We start from the raw sequence: 17,675 nt of genomic DNA on the forward strand, positions 1-17,675 counted from the left end.
AGTCTTCCTATGATACCTTCTCCTCCCAGCAAACTTCCCCCACTACGCAAGGGACTAATCACAACACTGCACAATGATCTTCTAGATTACATCACGCTTTCGGCAAAATGAACAAAGGGGATGGGGATCAACGTCAGGAGATGCACAAATTTAACTGTATTTCCTACCCTGCAACTGTGGGCACTGCCTAATGGGGGCAGGATTCTTTAGCAATAGTGATTCTTGGGTTTACATTATATACCAACAAACACACAGAACAAAACATACACATATATCAAAGAAAAAAACAATGGGGAAAAATTCCACCGGGATTGAAAAGAATCAGCTGAAACAGTCTGGCAGAGAGCAGTGATGAACACATCTATCCACATCAACAACCGAAAGCAAATTGGAATGTTTACATTCAGTCGGGAGAGACTCCCAAAGACCGGACTTGTTTTAAGATTTTAGCAGCCATGTCCAGGCTTTGCCTTAAGTAATTCCTATAGTAAAGGACTGAGGGTTTGCATATTGTGTAGGAACAAATAACTGTTAGATAAAGGTGGAAAGTAAGATGGTAGAAAGAGAATAAAAATGGAGGTAAAAGTAAAAGAAATAAAAGGGGTTGAAGTAAGGGGCCAAAAAGATGCTACAAAGAACCTTAAATAATGCCTACAGTACACCGTGTGAGGTGCACCGACAGCAGTACCCCATTACAGGGACTGAGCCTTGGAAGGCCATCTAGCGATGAAAGGGAAATTGAGAGTAAAAAGGTTTTTAAGATGTACCAGGAGGAAAACTTTGCAGTTGTACTATGAAACAATTGTTAGGAGTGGGCAGAAAATCAGATAGAGGAGAATAGGAAAAAGGATCAAATAAAAGAATGAGAGGGGTTACAGCTAGGGGCCAGAGAGACGCTGCAAGGAACCTGAACAATGCATACAATGCACAAGCAGCTGAGAATAAGTAACTCCTTCTTTATAAAAAAAATGCACTGATTGCGTCATATACTCACAACACCATTGACTGACAGAAGCTGATCTCCTCTCTTCAGACCACCGTGGCGATCTGCTACTCCACCTGGAATGATCCTGGAAATGTAGATTGGGGAATTCTGCTCCCGGCCTCCCATAACATTAAACCCCAATCCTTCATCAGTTTTTGGCAGCTCTACCACTCGAGGATGGGCGTGACCCTCGCTGGCTGCAAAAGCAGCCACTGTTGCCTGAAAAATGAAAAAATACTTTCCATATTCTGTTTTCCTTTGGAAACCAAAAGATATGAAATCCTTTCTGAGTTTAATAAATAAATCTACTAGCTGCCGTCATTTGTATTTCATCAGCTGATAACTTCTTCATTCACGATTCATAAAGAATCGTGTATTTTTTTATTCTATTGGTAAAAGGATGCTGTAAAATGAAAAACTTAAGTCACGCAATACATTAAATGAAAAAAAAAAATTGTGAATTAAATATCATAAAATTCATCAAAGACTGCTATCATCAAAGCCAGCAAATATTTTCTAGAATTCTTCTGTTACAATGTCATTATATGTTTCATTATAGCTGTCGCTATCTCCATTAATTAAGTAAAGATACAATAAAGAATAGAAATGAATGGTTATTATACTGTTTGGAAGTTTCAGTAGTTGAAGAGAGACAATGAAAATTTATGATTACAATACTGTGTGCTAGGTAAAAATATTGCTTGGTGATCGTTGGCTACTCATAGTGTTGATGAAACCATGAATGTAAACAAAAGGTTGGAAGCCTTTTTTTTTAGTGTTTGTTTAATCTAGTTAATAACGGTTAATTAATAATTATTTGAAATGGGTACATACTGATTATTTACACATTCTATTGGCATATTCTAAGCTTTTAGCTTCTTAGGTTTAGATGTCAGAATCAAAGACTAGGCTCCAGTAGCAACTGCTAACATAGGCTAGGTTTACTGCCAGAATCAAAACACAACATTATAAGGGACATACGCAAAAGTCCTAATATATGCAATAAAAATGGGTTGAACATTACATGCAGTTGATTATTACTCAAGTATGTACAGTATTTTGCCTTTTTAGAGTCATATTTCTTCCGTCGGATCGGCAATGTAACCCTAGATCATGTGTTGTAGGCCTGGAAATAATTTCTGATGAATGTAATTGAAAAGCGTAGCAAAATGACAATTTGTCCAAAATTGCATTTTTCCTAACTATACAAACCTGAGGTCCTTTTACAATAGGAAGGTACTAGCGGCAGCTGGATAGGTCGTAAGCTTTCGAACAAGGGGTTCGGTAGTTAACTGCTTGTCTGACAGGCGCGCGCGCGCGACTGGGAGGTAAACAAATCACTTTTGCTTTTGGCCCAAGCAAAAACTGCAGAGTGAGGGGTGGCATGAGGTGGGGCTATGTGTAAAAGGACCTCAGGTTTGTATAGTTAGGAAAAATGCAATTTTGGACAAATTGTCATTTGTTCCGACACGGCATACAAACCTTCGGTCCTTTTACAATAGGAAGACTCACTTCTTGGTGGGAGGAATCTGAGTCTTTTGTGAACAGACTGGTGTTCGCCCAACCTTGGAAGTCTCCCTGGTCGTAAGAGCGAGGGAGGGATCCAAGCCTCTGTCCGATTGATCGGGGTGTGCACCGCAGGATCAATGGTCAGACCTCTGGACCGAGTACTAAGAGAGAGGCAAGCTTATCTCTTCGTACCAGCAATGTAAGAACTTGTTCCTGTACAGGAGCAAATATAAAGTCATAGGTTTGACTCTTGTAGGCATCCACTTCCCCCCCCTTGTAGGAGGAAGTGGTGGATATTCTGCTCCTATCCCTAGTGAAAGGGATAGGATGGGGCTCTGTCATATAGCTCACCTGCATCTCGTCCTCATCCAGCGTAGTGACGACCGTGGCCCTCTGCCCACAGGTAGAGGAGGAGGAAAAGATGGGAAGAGGGAGCCAGTCACTCACTCACTCACACATCCATCCACACAGTCACACCAGGACTCGATGCTGTTTCAGCCTGCGAGGGTCTGGGTTAGCTACACAACTTGTTGAGCAGCCACCACGGGTCCCAAGGAAAAGGTATCCAAGGACCTGTGGGCAATATCCCGAAGGTAGAAGGACGTAAAGGTAGTCTGGTTAGACCAGACCCCTGCCTTCAGGACCTGCGCCACGGAGAAGTTCTTACGAAACGCCAACGAGGGGCCAATACTTCTGACTTCGTGAGCTCTTGGACGGGACGTACGGATGTCGTCACTACCATCAGCCTCATACGCCCTCCTGATGACCTCACGCAGCCAGAATGAAAGAGTGTTCTTGGATACTTCTTTCTTGGTTACCCGGGCCCCGGTGCTAACGAAGAGGCGTCGACACTCAGGCCTGAGGTGTCGAGTTTTCTTCAGATAGTGCCGTAGCGCCCTCACAGGACAAAGCAGCATCTCATCCGCATCATTATCGGTGAAGTCCATTAGGGAGGGAATCGTGAAGGACTCGAACCTGTCGTCAGGGATCGACGGTTTCTGAGTCTTCGCAACGAAGTTCGGGACGAAATCGAGCGTCACAGATCCCCATCCCCTGGAGTGTCGTACATCATAGGAAAGACCATGAAGTTCCCCTACTCTCTTCGCCGATGCCAGGGCCAGCAAGAAGAGGGTCTTGAGGGTCAGATCCCTGTCTGACGACTCTCGGAGTGGCTCGAATGGTGTTCGAGTCAAACTCCTAAGGACGAGAGTCACATCCCATGCAGGGGGCCTGAGTTCCCTGGGTGGGCAAGACCTTTCGAAGCTCCTCATAAGCAAGGAGATCTCGAACGAGTTCGAGATGTCCAATCCCCTCAGTTTCAGGACGAGAGCCAGGGCGGGCTCTGTATCCTTTGACTGTGGGGACTGAGAGGAGCTTCTCTCGGCGAAGAAACACGAGGAAATCCGCTACCTGCCTGAAGAGTGGCTCTGAGAGGAGATAGAACCCCGTCTACGACACCAACCACAGAAGACGGCCCACTTCCCCTGGTACACAGCTGCAGAGGACTGACGGACGTTTCCAGCCATCTCTGTTGCTGCGCTACGAGAAAAGCCTCTCGTTCGCAAGAGATGGTGGATAACAGCCAGCCGTGAAGTCGTAGGGACTGGACTGCTCGGTGGTACCGCTCGACGTGTGGCTGGGCGAGAAGGTTGTGCCAAGGGGGAATCTCTCTCGGTTCTCCTGCGAGAAGAGCCAGCAGGTCCGGATACCAAATGGCCTGTGGCCATTTGGGAGCCACCAGGATCATCCTGAGATTCGGGGTGACCAGTGCTCGACTGATCACCTTGCGAATCAGGCTGAACGGGGGAAAGGCATAGACGAAGAGGTTGTCCCACGGGTGTTGAAGAGCGTCCTCTGCAGCTGCCCATGGGTCCGGCACGGCTGAGAAGAAAACCTGAAGCTTTCTGTTGTGCCGGGTGGCGAACAGATCCACAACTGGTCGCCCCCACAGGTCGAAGAGCCTTTCCGCCACGTCCTGGTGTAGAGACCACTCGGTCCCTATCACCTGATCCCGACGGCTGAGCGTGTCTGCTACTACATTCCTCTTCCCTGGAATGTAGCGTGCCGACAGCTCTATTGAGTGTGCCTCGGCCCACTCGTGCACCTGCCGAGTCAACTGGTACAACGGGAGAGACACTAGGCCCCCGTTTGTTGACGTAGGCCACTACCGTGGTGTTGTCGCACATCAACACCACTGAGTGTCCCATCAAGCGGTCCTGGAACTCTTGGAGAGCGAGAAACGCCGCCTTGAGTTCCAGTACATTGATGTGAAGGTGCTTGTCGTTCTCGTCCCACACTCCTGAAGTCAGCAACTCCTCCAGGTGTGCGCCCCATCCCTCGGTCGATGCGTCTGAGAACAGCTGCATGTCCGGGGGGGGAGTGCGCAGAGGCACTCCTCTTAAGAGGTTCCTGTCGTCCAGCCACCAGGCTAGGTCCTGCCTCACCTCCGGTGTCAGTGACACTGGAAAGCTTGGGGGATCCGTCGCCTGTGACCAACTCTCCTTTAGTCTCCACTGAAGAGACCGCAGGTGAAGACGCCCGTGAGGGACTAACTTCTCGAGTGACGACAGGTCTGTTCCGATCACGACTTGCCATCGCTGAGCTACCTGTTCCTGCCGAGACAGGAACTGGTTGGCTGCCTCCCTGAATCTGCTGATCCGCGAGTCTGCGGGGAAGACTCGCCCTGCTACCGTGTCGATCAGCATACCCAGGTACTTCATCCTCTGCTTGGGCTCGAGATCGGACTTTTCGAAGTTCACAACGATCCCCAGATCGCGACAGAACTCGAGCAGTCGATCCCTGTCCTGTAGCAACTGCGAGCGGGAGCTCGCCAGGACTAACCAATCGTCGAGATACCTCATCAGACGTATCCCGTGCGAATGGGCCCAAGCAGACACCAGAGTGAACACTCGCGTGAACGCCTGTGGGGCGGTTGAGAGACCGAAGCAAAGTGCCCTGAACTGGTACACCGTCCCGTCGAGGATGAAGCGGAGGTACTTTCTGGAGGACTGATGAATGGGTATTTGGAAATACGCATCCTTCAAGTCCACTGAAAGCATGAAATCGTTCTCCCTGATGGAGTCGAGCACGGAACGTGCCGTCTCCATCGTGAACCGGGTCTGGCGAACAAACCGGTTCAGAGGAGAGAGATCTATCACCGGGCGCCAGCCTCCCGTAGACTTTTCCACCAGGAAGAGTCGACTGTAAAAGCCCGGTGACTGATCCGTGACGATTTCTACAGCTCTCTTGCTCAGCATGATCTTGATCTCCTGTCTCAATGCTACGTCCTTCGATGACCCTGGAACGTACGACTGCTGTTGGACCGGGTTGGAGGTGAGGGGTGGCCGAGATTCGAAGGGTAATAGATATCCCTCCCGAAGGACAATCTACCATCCATGGGTCTGCGGCGCCGGTAGCGCTGCCAAGTTGCCCAATGGCTGGCCAGGCACCCCCCCACTTCCGGCAGCAGGTGAGGGGGAACGCCGTCCCTAGCGTTTCCCCCCTTTCTTCGACTTCTTCCCAGAGCCTCCTCGGGAGAAGGAGGGCTGGGAGGAGGGCTGGTTACGGCTCCCCTTTGTAGAAGTCGAAGAAGACAGTCTTTCCCCGGGGCTTCGACGCGACTACCGTCTTAGCCACCGTGGAAGCGCTAGCCGAGCTCTTTGGCTTGGCCGCAGTCCGAGGCTGCCCAGAAGCCTTCGAGACTGCCTGGTGAACCAGACGGTCACTGTCGTCAGTGCGCCGTCTGTCCACCGCAGCGTCCACCATCTCTCCTGGGAAGAGAGACGTGGAACTCCGTAAAGGTCCGTTGCGGAGTCCCAATGCCGCTTCACGCCCAGCCGCCCTGGAAACTCGAGTAAGGACAGCGTCCCTACGTCGGAGAACCAGGTTGGCCCACAGGTTCACCGTCTGGTGGGCAAGGAAGGAGATGGCTCTTCCCCCAGACTGGCAAAGTCTCCTAAAGGCCGAGTCATCTTCGGGAGAAATTCCCCCGGAGTTGGCTGCGACCTTAGATACTGTGAGGGACCACAGATCTAACCAGGAGACGGCCTGGAAAGCTGCCATGGCAGTGGATTCCAGGCCGAGTGCCTCTTGCTGCGAGAACCATAGGTTCTCGGACAGGAGCTGCTGCAGAGACACACCCGGAGTCAGCCTGGCTAACTCCGGGTTCACTGTTTTGGGCGGCATCGGGTCCTCAGATGGCACGTAAAAACGCCGCTGTCGCAGCAGAGGAGGTGGAAGCAGCTTGCTCGACCTGCCAGACTTGAGAGAACCGTCTTGCCCGGAGACAAGAGATTCTACCTGGTCCAGCACTGAGTCGGCAAGCTCAGAACGCGGCAAACCCACCGTCGGTCTGGGTTCCCTCTTCGGGCCCCAGAACGACTCGAGCCGGGACGTGGGCTCGGATGGTGGGAGCGGCGATCCTTCCGCGAGGTCGTTGTGCTGACGAATCAGCGCAATTACCTCGGCAAAGTTCCTCTGAATCTCAGGAGTGACTGCATCCTGCGGAGTAGGACCATCCAGTCCCTCGAACAGGAGCATCTCCCGAGACCCTCCCCCCTCGAGGGGGGGAACAGCGACAGACCCCTCTCGGTCTCCTCCAGCCACTTGTGCATACGACCTGGCCGGTCCGAGAACCGTGCCTGGTACGTAGGACGTCGTGGTGGGATCCTGAGGGGCGCACCCCTCACGATCACTCCTCAACACCTCGCCCCTCCCGGTGTAACCCGAGGAGGTTGAAGGTATGGGAGAGGCAGACCTAACGCTCCCTCCTCGCTCGCCGGCAGAACCAGTGGGCTTGGAAGACTGCAGGCGATCGTCAACCCGCGGTGGCGATCGAGCTGCAGGCCTGGTCGAGCCGTCTCGCTGTGGAGAAGTGGCTGGACCGAGAACAGCGGCCCCGGTCTCGTGTGTCAGAAGAGCTGGTGCTGGTCGCCGTACCCAATCGCTCTCTGTGAGAGTGACGGTCAGGCGACCGGCGAGCTCCACTGTCACGGTGAGACCGGTGCGTATCCTCACGGCGCGTCACGTCGCTGGTACCAGCCGTGGCTGGTGCCGGCGAACGGGGGGACCTCTTCCCAGCCTCAGCCCGTGGCCGGTAGTGGACCGTCACGTCGCCCGGGTAGCCAGCTGCTCGACCGCGAGAGCGAGACTGGTCTGGTGAGAGTCACGTGAGCGGCTGTCACCAGTCTTCCGCTCCGTGCCGTGAACCTGACGCTGAGCTGGCTCAGAGGTCTGGTTCCCAGGGCTCGGCTCGGGTGCATTCGCGTCCCCGACACCGAGCGCACAAAATATGTGGATCAATTTCAGGGAACAAGCGGAACTTACCGCATTTACGCCCTTCGGTACCCGGGCACAATCTCCGGGGGGTAGCGAGGCATGGAGATTCCATGATTGATCAAATAAACCACAATTGGATGAATAAAGAGGAAATGATTGTACTTACAATGATGATTCATACACAAACACAACCATATACTCAAGGAAAGCAAACGACGAGAAGCGGGCAGAGAGCGTCGAACACACACGTCCACTCGCTGTGAGGCCGAAAGCAAAAGTGATTTGTTTACCTCCCAGTCGCGCGCGCGCGCCTGTCGGACAAGCAGTTAACTACCGAACCCCTTGTTCGAAAGCTTACGACCTATCCAGCTGCCGCTAGTACCTTCCTATTGTAAAAGGACCGAAGGTTTGTATGCCGTGTCGGAACAACTCGGAACGTCGTAAGCCACAGCCGTCATAAGTAGCGGACTGCCTGTATATATATACAGTAGAGCCCCGGGCCTTGATGTTAATTCGTTCCAGAAGAAGTGACGAGATGCGATTTTGTTAAGAGATCTGAATGAGTTTTTCCCCATAAGAAATAACTGAAAATGGATTAAGCTGTTCTTGACCACTAGCTATTACCCTAACCTTCCCTTTTTATACGAAACATTACCCATAAATACACATAAATTACAATTAAATAAGTTCAGTGTTAAATAACATACCATTTAATGCACTTTTTTTCATTTTTAAATATATACTGTAGTAAAATAACTGCCCTACGTATGCCCAATTCGGCCATATCACAATGGTTGACTGAGCGCCATAGTCTAGGCTAGGTGCGTAGTATGTACTGTAAGCGGTAGGCATAATATTTGCTGCTAATAATAAAACATTGAAAATCAAGTCTAATTCTTACAGGAAATTAATAAAATATTAAAAATAAGCCAAATTATGTCTGTTATCATAAACTTCAAAAAAATCTCCCAAGTTGAGTCATTAGCTAGTGGCTGTGAGCAGCCGTAAACAGATGTAAACAAACCATCATACAGTGTCTACTGGAATACTGTATACAAAATAACTTTAAAATATCTTTCAGTATGTGTTATGACATTAAATTTTTTCTCATAAAATATCCTTGTAAAATAGGGGCACTTTTCTAGGTGCTTTGTGCTTTATAATGTGACATCATTATCGGCGGAGTAATACCCATTGGAAGTAGATCCTCATAAATGTATTCCTTTAAATTGGAAAGAATCCTGATATTAAGGATAACTATCAATATCGCAAAAGCCTTTACGTAATTTGATTACAAAATACTACCAAGAAAATATTGCCCCTTAGTAAACAAGGCTCAAAGTCCAGCATGACTGGGAACTATGAATTATGAGCATTGTAACTCTCGTAAGTCAAGCACGTCTGGGAATTACGAATAATGAGCAACTGGAAAATGTTTTGGCAGGCAAAAGAACTTGAGCAACTGGAAAATGTTTTGGCAGGCAAAAGAACTTGAGCAACTGCAAAATGTTTTGGCAGGCAAAAAAACTGTCTGAAACGTACAAAAAACACAAGTAGACTTTTTTTTTAATATACGTATTACATTTATAAAAAAAGTAGCTGCAATTCTTAAACCCAGTTTTCTTTCGTAAATTAAGTTCCATTTGACATCTAAAGACACTGATCATGTTGGTAAAATGAAATCAGCTGATATTTTAGGAACGTAAACAAAACTAGAATGCAAATTGCAGATCACTCTCTTCGTATTATAATTCGATAATATGGTAATAATACATGTAATATGATTAGATACAGTAAAACAAGGGTTTTATTAAAATGAACATTATTCTCAATACACAATTATTATTGGCTTTTGCTAATGGATATGTGTCAGTGTAACAACAACAACCTAACCCAGGCAACAGTCTCTCTCTCTCTCTCTCTCTCTCTCTCTCTCTCTCTCTCTCTCTCTCTCTCTCTCTCTCTCTCTGTGTTTTATTAAATTACGGATGAAGCTATTTTAAACCTGTAATACAGACATGAACAACAAAATTGAGAAATTGCCGACGTCATTTACTGTCACTACAAAAAGAAGAAAAAAAAGGGCAGGCAAAATTGATGTTCAAAACTAGTGAAATCACACTTAGCACCATGTTCCTTGGAAGCTTGAATTTCATGTCAATGGCTCTCATAGGCTTATTCCACATAAATAAGGAATTATCTTCTGAATAATAATAATTATCGTTATCTTTATATAGACATTCTGTCCAGTGGCGGATTTTGGTTAAAGGAGGGGGGGTGGGGGGGGGGGGGGGGGGGTTTAGCAGGCTACGGCCTAGGGCCTCTCGCCTGTGAGGGCCTCGCACCTCAGCAAAAAAAAATATATACTATAGACTATTTAAAAATATATAAAAATTAATAATAATAACCATCTAGAGGGGCTTAATTAGAAAATAAATACAGGAAACCTATTCCCCCACCCCCCTAAGAGCTCTCATTGCTAGCCCATAAATGAGAGGGTCCCCTAAGGCCCCTGGCCTAGGGCCCTGCACACCCTAAATCCTCCCTTGATTCTGTCCTTTGAAATGCAGCATTTCTGGGCTCAGCTCGTGTCGCTGCGCGAAATATCCTTTAATCTATTATTTCTAGGGTAAATGTACTAACACATACCAGAGAATAAATAAATAAAGAAAAAGGTCAGTACAACTGACTCGCTCACCCTCCAAGAGGGTGTCGGTATGAACACTATGGCGAGTGAGACCACTACCACGAGCCGCTTGCCAATAGAAATCTCCCACTACAAAATCCCCACAAGAGGGGAGCCGACCCACAGAGTGGGCAGCAACTACTACTACTCCATCCCATGCTGCCGACTGCTGCGCCTCTGGTGGCCATCCTTTTCAGTTAGCGCACACTGTATACACGTGCCCTTTTTTGCTCTGTGTTTTTGTGCCCTTATTTTTGGATTTACTCATCATGGAGCGTGCAGCCATCGCAGCAGCTAAGTTAAGTACTCAATGTTTATTGCTATTTGGTTTTTTCCGTCCTTGAGTCAGTATTTGCCGTTTTTTAGGTATAAATACGAACTCTAGGTCGGAAGCATGGCAGCATGGTTCTGCCTCGTGGCGGGTTCGTTCTTGGTCTTCCATACCCAGAACCTTCCTTACTTTAGTACGCTCTATTTTTAGTCATCCTATTTGTTTTAGGGTACAGTCTACGCGGTTATGTCATGCATGCATGTCTTTTTACCTTACGTAGGCTTCTTCTATCCAGACCCTAGCCACGGCTCTTAGTATCGGCCACGGCTAGCTTTGAGTGGTAGACTTTCTTTCGGGTTAGTCGTACACTCCTGGATTTTTTCTCCTACTATTTTGTTTTCTTCTTTCAATGTTTTATTTAATTTATTATGTTTTTGTTAGTGTAGGCCGTCTGGCTTCATCTAGCCCTAGGTTATGGCCCATAGGGCCCATGCGCTACCGCTCTTCAGTTCGGTTGCTTCCTTATAGCTTCTCTCTGATCAGCCGGTTGTGTATTCTAGGCCTTATCGTTTCATTGTTTTGTTGTTTTACCGCCCCGTGGTCCACTACGTGATCACGGAGCAGCCAGACGCCTGTCCAGTCCATCTTCCCTCCTCCCGCTCTTCCATAGGGCCGGGGGGAGGGTTGGTCTGCCCACGCTCGCTCCGCATACCCGAGCCTGCCTCCCTCTCCCCCAGGCGGAGGGAGTAGAGGGACGGGACAGAGCCCAGACTGGACTCGACCTCTCCAGCTTCTCGGTCCCGGCCGGATGGCTAGGGGGGGGGGACTGGCCTTTCCCCCCTCCGTCGCTTCTCCGTCGCTCCGTTGCTAGCGCGAGTCTGTATGCCCTCTCGCCCTTTCCCACCTTACTGGGGCTCCTTTTCTACCGGAGCTCCGGCATCCAAGTGGAAAGGTGCTAGTTCACCCCGCAGGATGGACTGAGGCATACAGTTGGTCTCTACTAACCCCTCCGTCGCGCTGAGGTCGCGACACGCTCCGCCACGCACTGGACTTAGTCCGGTACGTTCGATTTTTATAGGTTTAAGAATTAGTTATGTTAAACTAAGTAAGTTTATCTTAAGCTACCTTAAACCATCCCCCCTCCCTTGTCTGCCTCACCGGATCTCTCCGGGGTTATAGCCTATTCAGGCGGTAAGGGAGGGGTTATGCTCAAATTTTTTTTCCGAGCTCCGGCATGCAGCGGAGTTCTTCTGTCCTTTAGCCTGTAAGTGATAGCCTTTAAGATGCTCATGTGTCTTTTCACTTACAGACCACCAACTGTGAGCATCCGGGATGCACCGCCATGCTTCAAGACCCCTGTGGACATGAAGTTTGCCGGTCCCATGCTCCATGCGCGACTCCGCACGGGGACCTCCAAGTCTGGTATCACGAGACATGCACCATCGTTATGATCTGGTGAGCCAGCTCTTAGACGGGGTAAGTATTTCCAACTCCGTTAGCCAGTCCCTACTTCGTTAGAGTTCTTAAGTTTTAAAAAATTCTAATCTTTCTTAAACTTAAGATAAAAATACAGGGGATTTCGCATCCCCTATAATTTTTCAATGTTTAAGCTTTTCATTTAGTTTTAGTTTTAAGTTTAATCTTAAAAACTAATAAATACCCTCTCTTCCAGGCTCCGGCTGTGAAGGACACCGCACTGGCAACCCTGCGGGCCTGGGTCGGTGGTTTTGGGAAGAACGCCGCCAAGGGTATGCCCTACATTCTCGAGAAGAGGTTGGCGGTCCTGATCTTCCCGGAGGCAAGTCAACGGGCTACGTGACCCAGCGGAGGGGCCCCGACTATTGCGTTTATTCCAAACAAACAGCTCGCTGCCTCGTTGACGGATCCAGGCCAGGACATCTCCTCGGAAGTCGCGACGTTAGATCTAAACATTGAACCCATGGAGTGTAGACGACCTGTTGGTCGAGGTGAGTATGTTGGACGCCCAAGGGATGCCCTTGGGTGCCACTGGACTCTCTACCCCTGCAAACTCTCCATCCTTCCAAGGCTTTACAGGTACAGAACTTTATACTTCTCCTGATGCTTCGTTAGACCTAAGGTCAAAGGACAAGCAGTGAAAACCTTGACTAAGACGTCGTCGTCGTCTAAAAAGACGGCGTCGGCGTCATCATCATCTCGTAAGTCTCCGGCTAAAAACCCCGGAGCAGAGAGGTCTAAAGCTTCCGGGTCCGGCTCCAAATCCTCTAGGAGTAGATCCTCCAGGGAGAGATCACACACTCCAGCGGAGTCAACCGTTCCACTACCTTTGGTTCCGGTTCAGAGCCACCCGTCCACTCCGCAGCAGCTCCGGCTTTGGATCCCAACGCTGGCCTGTTGCAACAAGTGGGCGATCTGGTGGGGTCTCTAAAAACCAGTATGGAACAGATGTTCTCCCGGTTGTCGATAGGATCAACTCCCAGGACAACATTATCGCCGGACTGAGCCAAAGCTCCGCCTAGCTTCTCCCCCACCCTTCAGCACAGGGGGAGCGGCAATTGCCTCCGATGAACTCTCTACCTCCGTTCAGTATGAACAATCCTTGGAGAGTAGCGTCATACGCCCCTTCCAGGACGGGCTTATTTCTATCCCGGAATGTGGAACTCGGAGGATTGAAGACTTCGAGTTCTACCCCCCGGAAGACCTCAGCCTCCGTTCATCGGCTACGCCAGGCTCACCACCTCTGCCATGACTCGAGACGATAAGGTACCTAAAGAGACAGTCCTCTATTCACGAGACCAGGCTCAAAGAGAATGGCTCAGGTGTTTAGAGGACATGGACTGTTCGAACACGAAAATACAGCCGTTTAAGAGTCCTTTCACAATCTTTACAATGGAAGAGAGTACCCCGCTCCCTTTCTTGACAAAGATTGCTACGGTTACCATTCCAGCAGCCCAGAAGGGGATTCGTCGCTCAGCTGAAAGAAGCGGACCCTACGTCTCCTTTACTTCCCTCAGCCGGTGAGTTGTGGGAAGATCTGCCCAACACTTTTTCTGCGGCAAACTCAAACCAGACTGTGCTATGGAGCAGTTTGGTGAGAAGCTGCCTAGACTTCCAGATAGCCTCATTCAGGCAGAATTGATGCCAAGTCTAGGTTGGCCAGGTCTATCAATACCATGGCCATGACCGAGGCTGGCTACCATTTCCTATGGTTCTGAGCCACTTTTTAAGCTGATCACCAAAGTCACTGACTCAAACGGTGCAGTCTGATATGTTCGAGTTCGCCACGGCTAGAACAAACTGTAGGAAACATGTCCTCCAAGAAGCAACGATTCGGCATGAACCGAATAAGTTGCTTGCATCGAACATCTGGGGAGCAGACCTCTTCCCAGATGCGATGGTGAAGGAGGTCCAGGCAGAAGGCCTTACAAGGCTTAAACCAAAGCCTTAAAGAGTCGTTGGGGTCCTTACGGCCAAGAGACGCCAAGATCAAGTTGTCAGAGGTAAGGCTCAGAAGAACCCAGACGTTTCCAGCCTTACCAAAAGAAACAGCCACACTTTACCCAGCCTGTTCCAGCTGTCCCGTTGGTGCAAGCAGCCCAACCTTCACCTCCAAGGCTCAATCGCAGCCTATCTATGTCATTTCCCCCCAGCCTCAACCCTCCACCTCTTACGCTCTCTCCCCAGCCTTCAATCAAGTCTTCGAGGGCCAGGCTTCCCAGAAGTATGACCGCTCGGGTAAGGGAGCAGAGGTAAGCGATCCTTTCGTCAGAGAGGATCGGGAGGGTCCTTTAATAGAGAAAAGCATTTCAGGGGAGGCCGCGGAGGCTACCAACACCAATGAGGACTTTCAGGTAGGAGGGAGGCTGTTTCACTTCCGCCACCGGTGGAATTTCAGCAAGTGGGCGCAAAGCATTGTGTCAAAAGGCCTGGGTTGGAGTTGGTAGCGAAACCGCCCCCATCCAGACCTTTCCGCCAACTTCCATCCAAAGAATTGACGGAGTATGCGGAGGACCTCCTTCAGAAAGGAGCTATAGCGAGAGTCAACAGGTTAAAGTTTCAAGAGCGCTTGTTCAGCGTTCCAAAGAAAGGCTCACAAAAAAGAAGGGTAATCTTAGATTGTCACGCTTAAACTTAGCCATTCGCTGCGACAAGTTCAAGATGCTCACGATCTCGCAGGTACGGACCTTACTTTCCCGTGGGGCCGTCACCACCTCTATCGATCTTACAGACGCTTACTATCATATCCCTATTGCAAGGCACTTCCGTCCGTATCTGGGCTTCAAGATAGGAGATCAGGCATTCTCCTTCAAGGTAGTTCCTTTCGGGCCGCTCAACGTAGCACCCGTTGGGGGTTTCACGAAGTTTGGCGGAAGTGGGGTAGTTCAACAAACTAAGATCGCAAGGGGTTATGGTAGGTAGCGTATCTCGACGATTGGTTAATCTGGGCTCCAACAGTCGAGGAATGCCACAAAGCAACACTGAAAGTGATTCAGTTCCTGGAATATCTAGGCTTCAAGATAAACAGGACCAAGTCAAGACTCACTCCAGAGTCAAACTTTCAGTGGCACGGGCATTCAATGGAATCTATCCTCCCCATACTCTGTCGATTCCATCAGCCAAGAGGAAAGAAATAGCGAAGTCAGTAAAAGCAATTTCTGAGTCACAAACTTGCGTCAAGAAGAACCCAGGAAAGGATCCTGGTTCACTCCAGTTTGCATCAGTGACAAACATCTTGATGAAAGCCAAACTGAAAGACCTAACCAGAATCTGGCGCTCACGAGCAAATGTCAGGTCCAGGGACAAATTATCCTCAGTCCCTCAGATTCTACGGAATCGACTACGCCCGTGGGCAAAAGTCAAGAACTTATCGATATCAGTGCCCTTCAGTTTCCTCCTCCGGGGATTACACATCCACACAGACGCTTCGTTAAGCGGTTGGGGAGGATATTCTCAGTTCAAGAAAGTTCAGGGAACTTGGTCACTCAGTTCCGTCAGTTCCACATAAACGTACTGGAAGCAATGGCAGTGTTCTTGACTCTAAAAAGGTTACGTCCGCCGAAGTACTTCTCACATAAAGCTAGTCTTAGACAGCGCAGTGGTAGTCCCATTGTATAAACAGGGGAGGCTCCAAAGCACGTCATCTAAATCATGTCATGGTAGCCATCTTCTCCCTGGCGGACAAGTTCAGTTGGCACCTCTCCTCCACCCATATAGCTGGAGTGAGAAACGTCATAGCAGATGCTCTATCCCGATCAGTACCTCTAGAGTCGGAATGGTCACTGGACAGCAGTTCGTTCCAATGGATTCTTCAGAGAGTTCCAGGCCTACAAGTGGATCTCTCGTCATCCCAAGCGAACCACAAACTCCCATGTTATGTGGCCCCCAACCTGGACCTCTGGCCTATGCCACGGACGCCCTGGCCCTAGACTGGAACAACTGGGAGAAGATTTGTGTCTTCCCTCCAGTGAATCTTCTCATGAAGGTACTGAACAAACTCAGGACATTCAAGGGCAAGTCAAGGGGCTCTAGTAGCCCCAGACTGGCCGAAGAGCAATTGGTACCCTCTAATTCTGGAACTGGGTCTTCGCCCTCTTCGAATTCCCAGTCCCAGGCTCTCCCAGTCCAGTGCAAACGAAGACTGTTGTTCGCTTCCTCAGGAATTCTCAAAACCCTAACTTTATGGATTTCATGAAGTTGCAGCGAAAAGAGATGCGAATATTGACCCTCAAAATATTCTCTTCTTGGAATCTGATAAAAAGGGGATTCAACTTTGAGACAGTATGACGCTTCTGTCATCCAAAAAGTTAGCAACCTTCCTGAGAGAATCAGATATTAGAATCATGACAATCAATTCAGCTATATCCTTTTTCAGATCTTTATTTGAAAAAGGCTTAGCAGCTAGCACCATTACGACAAACAAGTCAGCCTTGAAAAAGATTTTCAATTTGGTTTCAACATAGACTTGACAGACTCCTACTTCTCGTCTATTCCCAAGGCTTGTGCTAGACTTAGACCTTCTGTAAGGCCTACGTCAGTATCATGGTTCTTAAATGATGTTCTAAAGCTGGCTTCTGAAACTGATAATGACACTGTTCATTTATAATGCTCTTAAGAAAAACTCTATTTTTATTAAGCTTGGCCTCAGGAGCTAGAATTTCAGAACTGTCAGCATATCCAGAGATCCAGGGGGGGGGGGATCATATTAAATTTCTTCCCACAGGGAAGCTGGAAGTGCTACTTTCTCCGGAACGTAGTTTATAGCAAAGAATGAAGATCCTTTGATGAGGTGGGAACGGATGGGCCGAAGGTGGTACCCCTTCCACAAGAATATATCTCTTTGCCCAGTATCGATCTTACGAGCCTTTCTGTCCAGGACCTCCTCATCTCATCGGGTCCTCTCTTTAAGAGAGAAAAAGGTGGTACTTTATCTATTAAAGGCATCAGGCAGCAGATCCTGTACTTTATTAAGCAAGCCAATCCTGACTCTTTCCCAAAAGCACATGATGTCAGGGCAGTAGCCACCTCAATTAACTATTTCCAACATATGAATTTCGATGAGTTGAAAAAATATACTGGATGGAAATCGCCGACAGTATTTAAGCGTCATTACTTAAAGTCCTTGGAAGCTCTGAAATTTCAAGCAGTTGCGGCGGGTAACATAGTTTACCCGACTCTGCTTAATCTTTAGTAGAAGATCCAGTCCTCCTTTCTACCTGTCTCACCAACAGTTCGTCTATGCCTGTCATGTTCATCTACGTTTACCTTGGGTCTTAGCTGCTCTTATGGTGATATGGTGGGTGTCCCTTATTTTTTTGCTAGGGGCACTCACAATCGATTGTATGTATTGATCTCTTTGAGTGATCCCCTTATTTTTATGCTAGGGATACATCTTATTTACAATGGTTACGGGTTTTGTATATTAAGTCATATACATTCCCTTCATATATTATTATTATTGAAGTTTGTTC

General features: G+C 48.6%; 1 protein-coding gene across 1 annotated transcript in view; it reads right to left on the reverse strand.

The window, feature by feature from the left end:
- Positions 1 to 982: 982 nt before the first annotated feature.
- LOC135202636 (protein lin-7 homolog B-like) overlaps positions 983 to 17,675 on the reverse strand; it is a 34,323-nt gene continuing 17,630 nt past the window's right edge. The window contains exon 2 of the mRNA XM_064232134.1: positions 983 to 1,204. Within this exon, the coding sequence (XP_064088204.1) occupies positions 983 to 1,204 (222 nt within the window). The remainder of the gene's footprint in view (positions 1,205 to 17,675) is intronic.

The sequence above is a fragment of the Macrobrachium nipponense genome, chromosome 24 (genome assembly GCF_015104395.2).
Source record: "Macrobrachium nipponense isolate FS-2020 chromosome 24, ASM1510439v2, whole genome shotgun sequence".
Taxonomy (NCBI): Eukaryota; Metazoa; Arthropoda; class Malacostraca; order Decapoda; family Palaemonidae; genus Macrobrachium; species Macrobrachium nipponense.